General features: G+C 34.9%; 3 protein-coding genes across 6 annotated transcripts in view; 1 reads left to right on the top strand and 2 right to left on the bottom strand.

Moving 5' to 3' along the window:
* Window positions 1-3,006: 3,006 nt before the first annotated feature.
* On the bottom strand, window positions 3,007-6,981 carry LOC107025600. Of its 4 annotated transcripts, XM_015226372.2 has the most exons (5): window positions 6,541-6,981; window positions 4,767-4,839; window positions 4,294-4,503; window positions 3,582-4,189; window positions 3,007-3,482 (listed from the first exon to the last, which is right to left on the bottom strand). In XM_015226372.2, exons 1-4 carry the CDS (start codon window positions 6,562-6,564, stop codon window positions 3,993-3,995), a joined length of 504 nt encoding a protein of 167 aa, XP_015081858.2. In that variant the 5' UTR covers window positions 6,565-6,981; the 3' UTR covers window positions 3,007-3,482; window positions 3,582-3,992. The 4 variants fall into 4 exon arrangements, 1 of the variants encoding a protein (XP_015081858.2); XR_003579292.1 differs by lacking the exon at window positions 4,294-4,503; XR_003579291.1 differs by lacking the exon at window positions 4,294-4,503 and having other exon boundaries at window positions 4,767-6,981.
* Window positions 6,982-8,114: 1,133 nt separating this feature from the next.
* On the top strand, window positions 8,115-15,932 carry LOC107026600 (aspartate aminotransferase, cytoplasmic). Its single transcript, XM_015227638.2, has 12 exons — window positions 8,115-8,355; window positions 8,526-8,597; window positions 12,189-12,250; window positions 12,342-12,425; window positions 13,125-13,224; window positions 13,311-13,431; window positions 13,703-13,866; window positions 14,005-14,142; window positions 14,569-14,690; window positions 14,782-14,876; window positions 15,011-15,131; window positions 15,563-15,932. The coding sequence occupies exons 1-12, from the start codon at window positions 8,299-8,301 to the stop codon at window positions 15,645-15,647; spliced, it is 1,221 nt and encodes a 406-aa protein (XP_015083124.1). The 5' UTR covers window positions 8,115-8,298; the 3' UTR covers window positions 15,648-15,932.
* The window catches only part of LOC107026601 (rho guanine nucleotide exchange factor 8-like), a 2,958-nt gene continuing 1,471 nt past the window's right edge, over window positions 15,812-17,298 (bottom strand). The window contains exons 5-8 of the mRNA XM_015227639.2: window positions 17,175-17,249; window positions 16,824-17,090; window positions 16,437-16,757; window positions 15,812-16,359 (exon numbers count right to left, since the gene is read on the bottom strand). Coding sequence (XP_015083125.1) covers window positions 16,033-16,359; window positions 16,437-16,757; window positions 16,824-17,090; window positions 17,175-17,249 — 990 coding nt within the window. The 3' untranslated portion in view covers window positions 15,812-16,032. The remainder of the gene's footprint in view (window positions 16,360-16,436; window positions 16,758-16,823; window positions 17,091-17,174; window positions 17,250-17,298) is intronic.

Genomic DNA, 17,298 nt, shown 5'->3' with positions numbered 1-17,298 from the left:
ATGATTTTAATGTGAACACATTTATCACTTCCATCATTCTTCAATCCATTTGCCTACATGGTTTGATCAAATTATGTCATTGTTTGGGTGATTCCATAATGTGACTTAACAAGTTCACACACTTTCTTTTATTTACCAGGAACCACAAAACCCTCGGGTTGTTCCATATAAATTTCTTCCTCCAATTCTACATTTAAGAAAGTTCTTTTCACATTCATGTGATGAATTTGGAGGTCATATACCACACTAATAATTTTTGCATTCGAATGGATGTAATTCTAATTACTAACGAGTATATATATCGACAAGATCAAAACCTTATTTTTTTTTTATCTAAAGTCTTTGACACAAAGTCTTGCTTTATATTTTTCAACAGTTCCATCAACTGTTATTTTTCTTCTAAAGATTCACTTTGAACCCAAAGGTTTAGTTTCTTGAAGAAGATCAATTAACTTTCAATATTGTTTATTGACACTATTTTTCCAAAGAATGAGTCTAAGAAGACACAAAAAATGTTATAAAATCATATTCAAAGAAATTAAATGTCCTTTAACATTTACTAAGCCTCTGAATCTCTTTATTAAGTACATTGTCCTTTTCGTTTCCTAGGCCTTTTAGACCCTTCTCTAGACCACTCAAGTCTAATTTTACAGTCCACAGTCATAGATCCTATTTTAATTCTTTTAGGAATAGGAACTTGGACTTTAACTAGATACTCCCACACTTTGAAATATTTCAAGTTGGATTTCCTTCCTTTTCATTTCTCATATGGAAAAGATTGTATTCTGATCAAACAAAATCGCTTTCTTTCTAAAAAGACAAAAAAAATTGTCGTTCCCTTTTGCAGTATAGATAGTTTCTCCACACAAGTTTTGTGTAAACCCGAACTTATAAATAATGCATCCATCATTTCATTCAATGCGGTTTTTCATTAGATTGAGGTGAATATGACAATAGTTTGATGGATATTTCACTTTCCAAACTTATTTCTGCACAATGAGATTTATACTCTCCATTCTTATCACTTCTATTTTTTCACACTGATTTTCAACTTCAATATTACATTGTCTAGACATTTCTATTGCTTCATCCTTACCATTCAGCAAATAGACATAGTCATTTCTAATGCATTTCTCAATAAAAGTAACAAATACTTTTTCCACCATGAGATGGTGTTAAATTCATATCACAAATGTCAGTGTAAACCAATTCTAAGTTCTAAGGGATTAGAATTCCTTTCAACAGTTTTATAAGAATGCTCAACATACTTAGATTCCACAAAAACTTGACATTTTTATTTATTGCACTTAAAGTTAGACAAAACTTCTAAGTTGATCAGTTTTTCTTACAAGGTTTTGTAATTGACATTCCCCATGTGTTCATGTCACAAACATTGACTCAAGCAAGTAAGAACAAATAAAAAATTGAGTTCAAAAAGCTCTTCGCGAGGTAGCTTTTTCCTCACTAATATTTTGTTCCTATTTCTTATAATTTTGTGTGATACAAACATTGTTTAGATTGTCAAATGTCCTTTTCAGAAGGACATTTCCATAACTTTCAATATGATTATTATAGAACTACCCATGAACAAAGTTTTATTGGGTTCAATAAAGACAATATAGTCCAAATGTTATTTTTACAAAAACATAACAAATTACTATTCACCAATATTCATGTCTATGTAAATACTTTTATTATAATAGACATATATTCCAAACATACTTAGAACAAAACTTTGAACATCTTTGTAAGACAACAAAGTTTAAGAACATTTTCACAACTAGAAAATTAAAACTAGTAGCGAAACTAGAATAAGAAACAGATTAAAATATATATATAAAATATTTTTTAAAGATGAATTGTTGTTAATATGTGTCTAAAGAATCTTACTGATTCCAATAAACTTTGCAGAAACAAGAAGTTGACACGTTTATTGAACCAGTGAAGAACAAAAGAATAGAAGAACTGAAATTAATTTAAAAATCTAAAATTTGTAAAACACGTACCAGAATCTCGAAAATTTTTAATAGGAAAAAGATCAAGTCCACTGAACTCACAGTGTCCCCTTAAGGAAATTATTCCCCTCTAGTACTCCGAGGTTTGATTTGGAATATGACCTCCCAGGGTAAAATGATCTCAATAACCAGAGTATAGATATCAAAAACTCCGGTGTCAGTGAACCACTCAACGGCAGTAAAGTACACTTAGAATACTAGATTTAGTAGTTGAAGAAGAAGTCCATGAATTCTATATTAAAATGAGAGGAAATCCCTCAAATTATAGAAAACAAAGGGTAGTGCGAAAAGGTTCTTATTATGCCTTACCGAAAAGGTCACAAACCTTTAGAAAAGTCACAATCTTTCAGAAAGGTCGTCATTTATCATAAAAATCACAACTTTCCATAAAATTCACAACTTTTCATAAAAGTCGCAACTTTTCATAAAAGTCACAACTTTTCATAAAAGACGCAACCTTTCATAAAAGTCACAACTCTTCATAAAAATCGCAACTCTTCATTTTCCATACACACCTTTTTAAAACCCAACACTATGTAAGGAATTTGAATAGTACTTGTACACAGTGGTTCACATTTATATAAAGCGTATTTCAATGTTATTTATAGTTGGACAATTTTCACAAAATCAGAATTTATCAATGTCAATAATTCCAAATACACTCCATAAAATAAAACTTGTGTTTAACTGTCAAAACAACATAAAATATGTGTAACAATAAGTACTTGTGTGAATATTGTATGAACTCGAAATGAATTTTGTATAAATGGGAATTATTGTACCTTTAGATATATTTAAAATCGTTGATCCATCTGGTATGAATTTTGTATGCACTATGTACTATGTATGGAATATGAATAATACTTGTATACAAAGTGTGTTTCAATGTTATTTATAGTTGGAAAATTTTCACAAAATTAGTATTTATCAATGTTAATGATACCAAATGCACTCCATAAAACAAAACTTGCGTCTAACAGTCCAAGCAACATAAAAATATGTGTAACAATAAGTAAAAATAGTAAATTGTTTTTTACAAAGAATAATTTGAACAGTCTTACTGTTGTGTCCAACTTGACGACATCTACTACAAGTAAGTTTTAACCTTTTGAATTTTACATCAGCAAACCCCTTCGAGCGTTTAAGTTTTGGTCTTCCCGCTAATCTATTTGGACTAGGTGACATCAATTTAGGCTCTGAAATATAACTTTGGATATCCCATGTACACTCGCATGGGATAGGTTCAACAACAATGACATATGCATCTTTGAAATTCTTCAGGCTATAAAAAGCAGAACAGAAATATGCTTCATGCAATTTTCTGTATCTAAGAACTGCAATTACATGACCACATGGTATATAATAATGTTGAAATCTCCCGTAACTACACATCTTTGTGTTCAAGTTTACTATGTACTTCTTTGCTCCTTCAGCTACAGTATGCATATCAACTGTACAAGGTATCACCTAAATAACAAATTCAATGTGAAATTGTTAATATATATGTCATTAAAAATTGGGAAGTAAAATATAGTTAATTATTGTTGAATAGAGTAAAAAACATACCTTCATATTGCAAGACAAAGCAATACTTTTCTGGAGATAAAGATCATATTTTTTTGTCAGCACAGATATTGTTTTATCAGCCTCCTCATTGTGCTTGTGAATCCATCTTTGAATTGTTATCCTCATAAATTCAATAAGTGAAATCACTAGTAATCTCCTTGCTATCCTATTAATTATTCAATAACTCGGCAATGTTTGAAGTCATGGTCCATGCGCGCTTACAATCCGAATAAGCTCTTGACCATTTGCTATAACCGATATCAAATAAGTAATGTCTTATTTGCGGATCTATCTGGTTTATTCTTCTCATAATCATCTCAAATTGTTGTTTTGTATAAGCCTTTGCAAGTGTAAAAAATAAAATCTTCAAATCTTCAGTATTCCTATTGAAATTCTTCAACACATTACAGGTTAGGTGCCATATGCAGGCATAATGTTCGAATTCGAGATATACAGTAACAGTCTCTTTTCATATTCTCTCATTTCGATCTGACATAAAACACATGTTTTGCTTAACTCCATAGGCTTTTTTAAACTATTCAAAGAACCAAGTCGATAAAGCGTCATTTCAGAATCCACTATCGCATACGCCAACATAAGTATATGACCTGATTCATTTTTTTGAAAAAAATATCACACAAATTGAAAACATACTTTATATCATATTTTATTATATTGTATAAGCGTAAAAATCTATGGGATTAAAAATTACCTCCCGGATTCATGGTGCTGGCAGTCAACATTGTACCACCATATGAATATTTTAAACATGCCCCATCAACAACTACAATTGGCCTACAATACTCCCAGCCTCTAATACAAGCTTCTAATGCAACAAATGTGTATAAGAACTTATCACATTCCTTCTTTTCTATTTTCAAAACGATCCAGGATATGTGTTGTTCCAATATGTATGCATAACCTAAATTTTTTATAATTATATAATAAGCCAGTTTAATATTATAAAACATCATATATATAACTAAATGGATATATATATAAAAAAAAGGATACATACTTTAATACCTATGTAACTATAATTACATACAGAAATGATATAAAAGTGATACATCAAGGATACTAAACAGACAATTTCAATTCATTCAGAAAACAAACTGTATGCTAGTTTTTTTTTTATTTTTACAATTAAAAACATTTTTAGTTCATAATTTACATCGAAATTACCTGGTAGTTTGGCATATGATTCGGTTGGATCTCCACGCATAAATTTCATCGCTTTTTCTTTAGCTCTCCACGCCTGTATGTATGTTAGCAAAACACCATGCAATTTCAACATATCCTCCACTATATTCTTTGGAGTGTATACGGTAGATGAATCAATATACTTATCCATTATTAAGACAGCTACAACGACAGTTATTTCCTGACGTCTTGCATAAACTCTATCTTTAACTGAACAAGTGTGTTCAACATTGTACTTTCTGACTTTGACTAAATTTGATCTATTCAAACATGATGATCTCATCATCCAAGAACAAGTATCAGAAAGACAATTCAGGTAATAATTGTTTCACAAATTAAAAAAAAATACATTTGAATTTTATAAACCAAAATCAATCAAATAAAAAACACAAATTAAAAGAATGATGTGTACTTATTTAGATGCATTACAACGCGATATACGAAAATTGAATTTTTTAAAGTCCAACATGCCTCATCACCTCCTTAAGTATTTCCTTATTCTTGTAAGTCTGATTATTAGCTACAAATAGGTTAGAATGGTCACTTATTACATCATTATCTTCTTCATTATTCTCATCGACATCTCCGTCTAAATTCACTCCGATCAAACGGATGGAATTGTTAGAGTATAAATCAACGTTAGTTTGTGTTAAGCTAACTTCAGAATGTCTCCTATTAGTAACAACTCCAGAATCTTGATTATACATCTCAAAATCTTTCAAAGAGATGCACAATGGATATTTTGTAAAGAAATCTAAATTTGCTTTCTTTTGACTAGAAAAATCCTCATCCCAACATCATTGTGAATGCTAACAGGTGGACACATATCACTAACAATATATTTTATCTCAATAGCGCTTATATTAACATTTATATTAAGTTGCAATGTTATTGCACTAACTAGACCACTATACGGAGTAAAGACATCATATATGATGCTCTCCATCTGAAAATCGACATATTTCCTTGTTTCATAACATTAAAATAACAATTAATATACCATAATACATATTAATTGTAAAATAATTTATACACACTTCATACATATTTAATATACCTTTCAACAACCTATACCATAACGAAATTACCCTTGAAAAGATACTTCATACAATAAAATACAAATTTCATACCCATTTCATACACAATTAGCATAGCTTTCATCATCACATGTCATATCGAAATTGCTCTTCAGAACATACTAACTACGAAAATAATACAAATTTCATACAAACTTAATACAACATTTACCATCCCGTACCAAACAGAAATAACTATTCAAAGCATACTAACTACGAACAGGATACATAATACATAGACTTCATAAACGCTTAATAAAACTTTTTCCATCATGTAACATACAAAAAATGCTATTCAAAACATAATTCATATATAAAAAAATCATGATTCCATCATCCAAAAAATACAAAACAATGTCTATCAAAACAAAATTCATACAAACAAAAAAATAATAACTATTCATATGCATTTAATACAAATGTCATACAACAATGATCCACAACGTTATAAATAATTCGTTCTTGATTAGTTACTAAACGCACTGTAAAATTAATTTTATTTTTTCATAAAACACGTATTAATCGAGTCTTCAATTTTAATAAAACTAAGACGTCTATACTGCTCTGTACTGTTGCAAATATGGTATATATCAAAACACGATGTAAAAAAAAAAACGCAATAATCTGTATATTGAATAAAATTACCAAAAACAAACCAACAAACTATAAGAAATACCAACCTGACGGATTCCACTTTTCACCATGTTTAATTAATATAGATACAATGTTGTCCATCACAACAAATCACGTTTTTTCAACAGCAAAATATCTTCAATCACTAAAAAAAATGAAAATGCAATCTGCAAACAAGAAAGAAACATGATATCTGGAAAAAATAACAATTTAATGTGATTTCGTTTTATTAGATCGTTTTAAGGAATTAAATCACAATTTAATTTGATTTCAACTAAATGGAGCTTTTTAAGGTAACCAATTAATCTGATTTTAAAAAAAGTTCCTTAATAGACGCTAATTAGTAATTATATTTATTAAATTTAATTATTTTAAATAATGAAACATGATATTTTCCATTTAAAAACTGATCCGTTATTTTTCTTTTTTCTTTTTTTTTTAAAAAAAATGTTTTAAATTATTGGGAAAATGCACAAGTACCCCCTCAACCTATGCCCGAAATCTCAAAGATAAACTTATACTATACTAAGGTACTATTACCCCCCTGAACTTATTTTATTAATAATTTTCTACTCCTTATTGGCCTACATGACACTATCTTTTGGGCCCAACGCTGGTTGACTTTTTTTTCTCAAACTAGTGCCACGTAGGCTGAAAAGGGTAGAAAATTACTTATAAAATAAGTTCGGGGGAGGGGGAGGATAATAGTACCTTAGTATAGTATAAGTGTGTCTCTGAGATTTCAAACATAAGTTGACGGGGTACTTGTACATTATCCCTAAATTATTTAAAATCAATCTTTAATTTATAAGAATATGTTATAACTTGATATATTAAATGTTATATATTGAAAGGCAAACTCTAATGCTATAACTTGAAAATATTACTATAAAAAATGCTATATACCTAATTTTCCCTTTATGTTGTACACATTTGAAAGAATAAATAATAATCTCTTTGATCTCTATTTATATTATCTTCATCTTCATATTGTTCTAACTTAATTTATAACATATTGATTGAAAATTTTTAATTTTTAATTTTTTAATTTTAATTAAATGAAGTAAAAACTTCATTAAGTTCATAATAGTTATGTAACATATTTTTTATATAAAATAATATGAAGTAAATGTGTACTTTTCATAATTCGATGCACAAAAGTAAATTTTAGGAAAATAAGTCAAACAAAATTTAATTATCAAAAATAATTTTCGAAATAAACTAGTCAAACACACATAATGTAATTATCAAACATACTTTAAAAATGGATTAGTCAAATAAAAACTATTTTTCTTCGTAAAAATTATTTTTCTAATTTTAAAAAAAATAGAAGTGTGTCCAAATAAGCCCTTTTTAAAAAACTTCATCAAACATTAATTATTATGTAAAAACTATTTAAAATTAATTAGCAAATACTACAATTTATTTCTTAGCAAAATTTCAAAATAAATTGATTTTAGAAGTATAAATCATGAAAAAATCTCAGTGAGGTAAAAGTTAAAACTGAAAGTAAATAATGTTAAAGTTTGTATTACTTTTTCTTTTTTTAGAATTAAATTTAAAAAAGAAAAAGAAAAAGAAAAAAAAAAGGAAGTTGTATTATGGAGCAAGAAAGAAAAGTTTGTAGTGTGCGCAGTCCCCCTGGTTTTGAACCGCCCACTGTGTCATAGAGATACAGGTGGCGTATTCCACGCAGTTCCCAAAGAAGCGAACAATACTTACTTTTTATTAATTAAAAAGGAGGAAGGTGTACTGAACTCACCTCCATAACACCGTTGAACTTGTACTCTGAAATTCCAACTCCAATGGCAGATTCTGTTTTTGCTCATGTTGTTCGTGCTCCTGAAGATCCCATCTTAGGGGTGGGTATATACCTCTCTGCTCCTCTTTGTTTTTGTTCTTAAGACTTATAAAAATTAATAATCAGTTGATGATTTGATCTTCTACATCATTTGATTTGATTGATAGCTGTGTGCTTTAGATTCTATTGCATGGATCTAGGTTTTAATCTTATTTTGATTCAATAATACAGGTGACAGTTGCTTATAACAATGATAGCAGCCCAGTCAAAGTGAATTTGGGTGTTGGCGCATATCGAACTGAGGTCTCTCTCACTCACTCTTTTCCTTCCTATTTCTTTAATTAATCTACATAAAACTTGTTCATTCAATGAATCTTTATTCCATCTCCTCCCTTTTATGTATAATGAATAAAATTAAATCAATTATATTTGTTTCCATTATTTAGGGATGGCAATGGGGTTTGGCGGGGGGTCTAAGGCTATGCGGGGCGGAGCGGGTTGAAGTGTGTCTTTTGAAAACTAACGTGGGGCGGGGCGGGTTCAAGTGTTTTTTTTGAAAACTAACGTGGGGCGGGGCGGGTTCAAGTGTTTTTTTTGAAAACTAACGTGGGGCGGGGCGGGTTCAAGTGTTTTTTTTGAAAACTAACGTGGGGCGGGGCGGGTTCAAGTGTTTTTTTTGAAAACTAACGTGGGGCGGGGCGGGTTCAAGTGTTTTTTTTGAAAACTAACGTGGGGCGGGGCGGGTTCAAGTGTTTTTTTTGAAAACTAACGTGGGGCGGGGCGGGTTCAAGTGTTTTTTTTGAAAACTAACGTGGGGCGGGGCGGGTTCAAGTGTTTTTTTTGAAAACTAACGTGGGGCGGGGCGGGTTCAAGTGTTTTTTTTGAAAACTAACGTGGGGCGGGGCGGGTTCAAGTGTTTTTTTTGAAAACTAACGTGGGGCGGGGCGGGTTCAAGTGTTTTTTTTGAAAACTAACGTGGGGCGGGGCGGGTTCAAGTGTTTTTTTTGAAAACTAACGTGGGGCGGGGCGGGTTCAAGTGTTTTTTTTGAAAACTAACGTGGGGCGGGGCGGGTTCAAGTGTTTTTTTTGAAAACTAACGTGGGGCGGGGCGGGTTCAAGTGTTTTTTTTGAAAACTAACGTGGGGCGGGGCGGGTTCAAGTGTTTTTTTTGAAAACTAACGTGGGGCGGGGCGGGTTCAAGTGTTTTTTTTGAAAACTAACGTGGGGCGGGGCGGGTTCAAGTGTTTTTTTTGAAAACTAACGTGGGGCGGGGCGGGTTCAAGTGTTTTTTTTGAAAACTAACGTGGGGCGGGGCGGGTTCAAGTGTTTTTTTTGAAAACTAACGTGGGGCGGGGCGGGTTCAAGTGTTTTTTTTGAAAACTAACGTGGGGCGGGGCGGGTTCAAGTGTTTTTTTTGAAAACTAACGTGGGGCGGGGCGGGTTCAAGTGTTTTTTTTGAAAACTAACGTGGGGCGGGGCGGGTTCAAGTGTTTTTTTTGAAAACTAACGTGGGGCGGGGCGGGTTCAAGTGTTTTTTTTGAAAACTAACGTGGGGCGGGGCGGGTTCAAGTGTTTTTTTTGAAAACTAACGTGGGGCGGGGCGGGTTCAAGTGTTTTTTTTGAAAACTAACGTGGGGCGGGGCGGGTTCAAGTGTTTTTTTTGAAAACTAACGTGGGGCGGGGCGGGTTCAAGTGTTTTTTTTGAAAACTAACGTGGGGCGGGGCGGGTTCAAGTGTTTTTTTTGAAAACTAACGTGGGGCGGGGCGGGTTCAAGTGTTTTTTTTGAAAACTAACGTGGGGCGGGGCGGGTTCAAGTGTTTTTTTTGAAAACTAACGTGGGGCGGGGCGGGTTCAAGTGTTTTTTTTGAAAACTAACGTGGGGCGGGGCGGGTTCAAGTGTTTTTTTTGAAAACTAACGTGGGGCGGGGCGGGTTCAAGTGTTTTTTTTGAAAACTAACGTGGGGCGGGGCGGGTTCAAGTGTTTTTTTTGAAAACTAACGTGGGGCGGGGCGGGTTCAAGTGTTTTTTTTGAAAACTAACGTGGGGCGGGGCGGGTTCAAGTGTTTTTTTTGAAAACTAACGTGGGGCGGGGCGGGTTCAAGTGTTTTTTTTGAAAACTAACGTGGGGCGGGGCGGGTTCAAGTGTTTTTTTTGAAAACTAACGTGGGGCGGGGCGGGTTCAAGTGTTTTTTTTGAAAACTAACGTGGGGCGGGGCGGGTTCAAGTGTTTTTTTTGAAAACTAACGTGGGGCGGGGCGGGTTCAAGTGTTTTTTTTGAAAACTAACGTGGGGCGGGGCGGGTTCAAGTGTTTTTTTTGAAAACTAACGTGGGGCGGGGCGGGTTCAAGTGTTTTTTTTGAAAACTAACGTGGGGCGGGGCGGGTTCAAGTGTTTTTTTTGAAAACTAACGTGGGGCGGGGCGGGTTCAAGTGTTTTTTTTGAAAACTAACGTGGGGCGGGGCGGGTTCAAGTGTTTTTTTTGAAAACTAACGTGGGGCGGGGCGGGTTCAAGTGTTTTTTTTGAAAACTAACGTGGGGCGGGGCGGGTTCAAGTGTTTTTTTTGAAAACTAACGTGGGGCGGGGCGGGTTCAAGTGTTTTTTTTGAAAACTAACGTGGGGCGGGGCGGGTTCAAGTGTTTTTTTTGAAAACTAACGTGGGGCGGGGCGGGTTCAAGTGTTTTTTTTGAAAACTAACGTGGGGCGGGGCGGGTTCAAGTGTTTTTTTTGAAAACTAACGTGGGGCGGGGCGGGTTCAAGTGTTTTTTTTGAAAACTAACGTGGGGCGGGGCGGGTTCAAGTGTTTTTTTTGAAAACTAACGTGGGGCGGGGCGGGTTCAAGTGTTTTTTTTGAAAACTAACGTGGGGCGGGGCGGGTTCAAGTGTTTTTTTTGAAAACTAACGTGGGGCGGGGCGGGTTCAAGTGTTTTTTTTGAAAACTAACGTGGGGCGGGGCGGGTTCAAGTGTTTTTTTTGAAAACTAACGTGGGGCGGGGCGGGTTCAAGTGTTTTTTTTGAAAACTAACGTGGGGCGGGGCGGGTTCAAGTGTTTTTTTTGAAAACTAACGTGGGGCGGGGCGGGTTCAAGTGTTTTTTTTGAAAACTAACGTGGGGCGGGGCGGGTTCAAGTGTTTTTTTTGAAAACTAACGTGGGGCGGGGCGGGTTCAAGTGTTTTTTTTGAAAACTAACGTGGGGCGGGGCGGGTTCAAGTGTTTTTTTTTAAAACTAACGGTGGGCGGGGCGAGTTGAAGTGGTTTTTTTGAAAACTAACGCGGGGCGGGGCGGGTTCAAGTGTTTTTTTTTAAAAACTAACGTGGGCAGGGCGAGTTGAAGTGATTTTTTTGAAAACTAACGCAGGGCGGGTTGAAGTGGTTTTTTTTTGAAAACTAACGTGGGGCGGGACAGATTGTAGGTAGATGCAATTTTATATGGGTTGAGCATTATTTAAGATAAATTTCTTTAAACTATTCAAGATAGTAAATGAAAATGGTTCATTTCCAATTGTCCTCTAAAAAATATATTTTTTTTAAGTCAGTATGGTATTAAATTAATACAACTTAATAAAAAAATGTGTTTATTTTTATGAAATATAATTTTAGTATCAAACTTTACTAGAAAAAGGATATATTAAAAAATTATGTGATGCAGGTCTATGCGGGGCGGGGTGGGGCAGTTAATTGTTATGCGGGGCGGGTGGATTGAAATTTTGCAGGTTAAGCTCAACCCGCACAGCTCCATTGCCATCCCTATCATTATTGCCATCTCTACGAATATTGCAATGATACAAATAAAGATATTTTCTCACTGCTACCTTTTTTTAGTGATTGTTTCTTTATAAGCTAAATTGTTATTGTAAAGCTTGAAGAATCATTATTCTAATGCCAACTATGACAGGAAGGAAAACCTCTTGTTCTTAATGTGGTGAGACGAGCTGAACAAATGCTTGTCAATGACACGTGAGTTGGTTGCTGAATTAGACACTTATCTTATGAGAAGATATAATCACTTGAAACCATCATAGTAATTTAAGGCTACTATATAATGTAGGTCTCGTGTGAAGGAATATCTCTCAATTACTGGAATAGCCGATTTTAACAAATTGAGTGCCAAGCTCATATTTGGTGCTGACAGGTTTGGAGATTTTCCTCTCTTCCTAAATATTGCTGGAGTTTAAATGGGTGCATTTTCTAGTACGAGACAGTCCATACATATCTGTTTTTATCTCTTTTCTTCTGTAAGTTCATGTCTTTTTCACGTTTGCTTATTGGAAGGTGAAAATTGTGGTAGTGTCTTCTTGAGCACCTTTTCTTTTACATAATCCATACATGTCATGCATACATCCTTTTCTTATTGATAGTAAAGGGCTGCTCAACCACTTATCATCAACAACTACTACGCTTCGATGCCAAGCTAGCTACTGAATTATCACTGTGCATGTCCATTCCATTTAGACCTGTCTGGCTTAACCAGTTATCTCTTTAAAGAGAAGAAATGCTGCTGAACCTTCAAAGTTCTTCCTTCAGTCTTGCTTGATATTTGGATGAGAGTTGCATTATCCCTGCAATATAGAGAAACTGATGAGCTTTATTTGGTATTTCATCTTATTATCACGGCCTTGCATCATAAGAAAATTGTTCTAAGACTTCTTTTTCCCTCCTTTTTGTGGTACTGATTATCTGTGCATGGTGAATGTGATATCAAGAATTCTGTTTCTTTTATCATGATTACTCCTTGTTTAATTGAGTTATGAGTTATTAATTTACTTTTAGGACATCAGCAGATATATTTAAATGTATCTATGCTTATGTATTTGTTCCGTTGCTGATACAGCCCTGCCATTAAAGAGAATAGGGTGACCACTGTTCAGTGTTTGTCGGGCACTGGTTCTCTGAGGGTTGGTGCTGAGTTTCTGGCCAGGCATTATCATGAAGTAAGTATTCCTTACACTCTTTCCCTTTATATGTCTGAATCAAAATGACACTTGAATGAACATTCTACCGTTTGTATTGTTTCCAGCATACTATATATATACCACAGCCAACATGGGGAAACCATCCTAAGATTTTCACTTTAGCTGGGCTTTCAGTAAAATATTATCGTTACTATGACCCAGCAACGCGAGGCCTGGATTTTCAAGGTACTACTGTTACCAATGTACTTAAGTACTCTTGTAAATAAGAACAGACTCTAAAAAGAATAAAGAAAAATAACTGACTCTTTTTATGCACTAACTTTCTCCTTGTCATGTTTGGATAGTTCTATAATTTATGTGTACCTAGAACAAGATCTTTATTCCTTTTATTTAATTTTGCTTTTCTTTGCTATAGATATAATCACCTTATCTGTGACTTCCCCTGCTTTTGGTGTTGAGTATACTTAAAAAGGTGGGCTTATTATGACCCCTGCAGGATTATTGGATGATCTTACTGCTGCACCCGTTGGTGCAATAGTTCTTCTCCATGCTTGTGCTCATAACCCAACTGGCGTTGATCCAACAATTGACCAGTGGGAGAAAATCAGGCAGTTGATGAGGTCCAAGGGGTTGTTACCTTTCTTTGACAGTGCTTATCAGGTTAAGCTTAAGATGGGATTCTGAGATTCAAGTGATCTTCGTTTAGAATGATTACTAAATAATTTGAAGCCCACAACCTATGTACTAATGGGCTGCTTAACTGACCCTACTGTATTACATTTTTTCTTGATATTGCAGGGTTTTGCCAGTGGCAAACTAGATGCAGATGCACAATCTGTCCGCATGTTTGTGGCTGATGGTGGTGAATGTCTTGCAGCTCAGAGTTATGCCAAAAACATGGGACTGTATGGAGAGCGTGTCGGTGCCCTTAGCATTGTAAGTCCTTCCACAGTTTAGTTACTTTCCCTTTTTATTAAGTGATACAATTGGGGGCTGAAGAATTATCCTACTATTTTTGTCTTAAAGATGCTGTTTTTCTTTAAATACACTATTCAAGTTGTATTCCCTGAAAAGCTAAAAAGCTCTGCAGCACAGTGAACAGAGTCTCTAAAGATTCACAGCCAGTTTTGAAAGATTTGAAGGATGCTTTGTTTGGTAGATGTGCACTTGTTTACTTGGTGTTGCGGCCTTAATACAATTCTGGGATTTTGTTATCCTCTCTCTTCTTTTGTGTGTGGCCATGATGTTTTTGTCCTTCCTTCTTTCTGCCCTATTGCTGTTTTTGAGGGCCTCAGTGTCCACTTAGATTGCAACTGGAGAGAGTGGAAATGATTGGTAAAAGGATAATATTTTTTATTGTAGGTTTGCAAAGATAGCGATGTTGCAAGCAAAGTCGAAAGCCAGCTAAAGATGGTTATAAGGCCAATGTACTCAAATCCGCCGATTCATGGTGCGTCTATTGTTGCCACTATACTCAAGGACAGGTTTGTGCAGCTATTACAATATTCTCTTCACGTGTCAGTAGATAGTATATAGCTTCTGCATTTTGATGTGGTTGTTATCTATTCGTAATAGACAAATGTATGATGAATGGACTGTTGAGCTGAAAGCAATGGCTGACAGAATTATTAGCATGCGCCAGCAACTCTATGCTGCCATGCAAGCTCGAGGTATCTGATTTACTGATTTGTTCTTTCTGGTGAGACGTGCTGTGTCTGGTACTGCTATGAGAACTTCTTCTGGAGAAAACACATGTAATTGTTCAGTTTAGTATTATTGATGCAATTTTAATTCTATTTTGCAGGTACTCCAGGTGATTGGAGTCATATCATCAAGCAAATTGGGATGTTTACTTTCACAGGATTGAATGCTGAGCAAGTCTCATTCATGACTAGCGAGTATCACATTTACATGACATCTGATGGGTAAGGACACCAGACTGTTGATGGTGGTTTCATTCTTTAGTTTGTTACGGTGGATCACTTGGGAACTTAATGAATTCAAACTTAGAAGTGCTTATTGTTGATTGTTTCGGCTTGAATTCTTTAGTAAGGAGAAATTTCGAACTAAAAGTTTCAGTTTGGAAAATAAGCATAAGAAAGTTCAGCTCTGTCATCCATATCAGTACTTAAGTTTACCAAAGAGATTGTAGCTACTGTTTTTCTTCCCCTCCTTCCTAATTACACCGCTTTTCTAAAAGCATTACATCCAATCCATCGCATATTCACTTCTCTGGTATGAGTTGGAACATCTTTGTTGAAGTTGGATTTGGTTAAAATAGATGCTCATTACTAGTGACATTTTTCTCCTAGAAGTTTTTGAAAGAGGAATCATTTTTCTTCTTTCTCATTTGCAGGAGAATTAGCATGGCAGGTCTTAGTTCTCGGACAGTTCCTCATCTTGCTGATGCCATGCATGCTGCTATTACTAGGGTGGCCTAGACTAGTTGCATTCAAGAGCAGTTTAACTGAAGATATTAAATCTACTTCAAATGATCGCGTCCTTATCCTTTGATGCTAAATAAGACTAATGTGTCTATGTGGACATAATGTTTCGGAATTTCATTCTAAAGGAATTTGATGAGGTCTTCTGCGCAGGCGAAATGTCATGAATTTCTTATTTTCTTGCACATGTTTGTTGATTGATGAATTAGAAATATTGGACTCACATACTTGGGAAAATAATAATAATCCTAGGTTGCTTGCTATTATGAATGATTTTTCTACTTAAAACTATGAAGTGAGTTATGGTGCTTTACAAGATGATGAACATGAAGTGTTCCGTTCAAACTTGGATGTGTTCTTCTTGTGGTTATGGTTTTTTTTCTCATGTTTGGGGAAGAGCCTCCAAGTTAGTCTTATTTACGTCTCCGTCTCCTTGTTCCATATTCCAGCCCATGAAGTCAAATAAAGTCATTGAGTTAGGTGTTTCTGCTGTACAACTCAACCTCTCGAACTCTTCTTTAGGAGTGGACACAACACTTAGTGGTTTTTGAGGTGATGAATCAGCTGAACGGTTCCACTTTGCTATTGCAAGTGATGGATCTTGTGCCACAGAGTCTGCGTATAGGACATCTTCGATGCGTGATGTAACTGTGTTGGCTAGACTCTCTAGCACTCTTGAATAGCTCTCTAGAACAGAATGTCCTACATCCTATAGTCACAAAGATACTAATTGATAACATGTTCAATCAATATTATTATCATAATGAGTATGATACTACTACTTACTTTGTTATATTGAATTTTACTTATCTCAAGGGAAGATTGAGGGATTTCAGGAAATCTGTGTTTTATCAAGAGTAAGACAGTCTCTGCTCTCTCTTCAAACAGCTCCCTCTTCTCAAAACTCACAGCTGGAACCCATGAAGATTTTGCATCTTTTTGGTGCATCTTTCTCTTCCAAATCACAATAGATGCTTCAATTCTGTCTTTCAAGTTAACAACTTTGTGTTCCGATGACATGTCCATTGTTGAAAGGAATTGTTCTGGGTCAAAAAACTCAACCGTGATGTTCTTGTAGATTGAATCACCAAGACTTGATCTACCATTCTACAAAAACCAAACAAAGTCGTTAAAATGTCTCTTCAATGAGTGAATGAATATAATGGTTGTCACCTTGGGGAGAGAGTCAATGTAGTTTTCAGGGACTTCCATTTCTGCTAGTATTTGGGCATTAATGGCCATGGATGCTTTGAGTACTTGGTTCACACAATCCTTCTGATATTGTAGCCATCTTCTCGATTCATCTGAGAGACCCTCGGGTGGAACCTTGATGGTAGGAAGCCACCACTTATCACTTCTCTGGACACCTTTTTCAGAATCATCAGCATCTTTTGGGACATACCAAAATTCTTTTGCATCTTTGAAATTATCTAAGCAATCCTGATTCATATATTTACTATGTAGAATTAGAGTTGATCCTGATTCATTTATTTAAACAGTTATAGGGTAGGGTAGGGTTCTCACAATGAGCATTGCATCGAGCTTCTTTAGAGCAGGGATGTTCATGAGCAAATCTTTTCTTTGTTGAGTAATCATTATCTGTCAAAACAGTTTTATTATTTCAGTGTTTGAGGCAGTGCTGTGGGGG

This window comes from Solanum pennellii, chromosome 7 (assembly GCF_001406875.1).
Source record: "Solanum pennellii chromosome 7, SPENNV200".
Taxonomy (NCBI): domain Eukaryota; kingdom Viridiplantae; phylum Streptophyta; class Magnoliopsida; order Solanales; family Solanaceae; genus Solanum; species Solanum pennellii.
Note: the sequence above shows the minus strand (reverse complement) of the source record. Positions and strands in the feature narration are given on the sequence as shown.

What these genes read in the sequence shown, in the direction of transcription:
- LOC107025600 (XM_015226372.2), bottom strand. Translation starts at nt 6,564, where the DNA reads ATGGTGAAAAGTGGAATCCGTCAG. An exon ending in ATCATATGCCAAACTACCAG is followed by an intron (nt 4,504 to 4,766) that starts GTAATTTCGATG and finishes TAAAAAATTTAG; the next exon opens with GTTATGCATACATATTGGAA. An exon ending in CAGCACCATGAATCCGGGAG is followed by an intron (nt 4,190 to 4,293) that starts GTAATTTTTAAT and finishes AAAATGAATCAG; the next exon opens with GTCATATACTTATGTTGGCG.
- LOC107026600 (XM_015227638.2), top strand. Translation starts at nt 8,299, where the DNA reads ATGGCAGATTCTGTTTTTGCTCATGTTGTTCGTGCTCCTGAAGATCCC. An exon ending in CAAATGCTTGTCAATGACAC is followed by an intron (nt 12,251 to 12,341) that starts GTGAGTTGGTTG and finishes TATATAATGTAG; the next exon opens with GTCTCGTGTGAAGGAATATC. An exon ending in TGCTGCCATGCAAGCTCGAG is followed by an intron (nt 14,877 to 15,010) that starts GTATCTGATTTA and finishes TCTATTTTGCAG; the next exon opens with GTACTCCAGGTGATTGGAGT.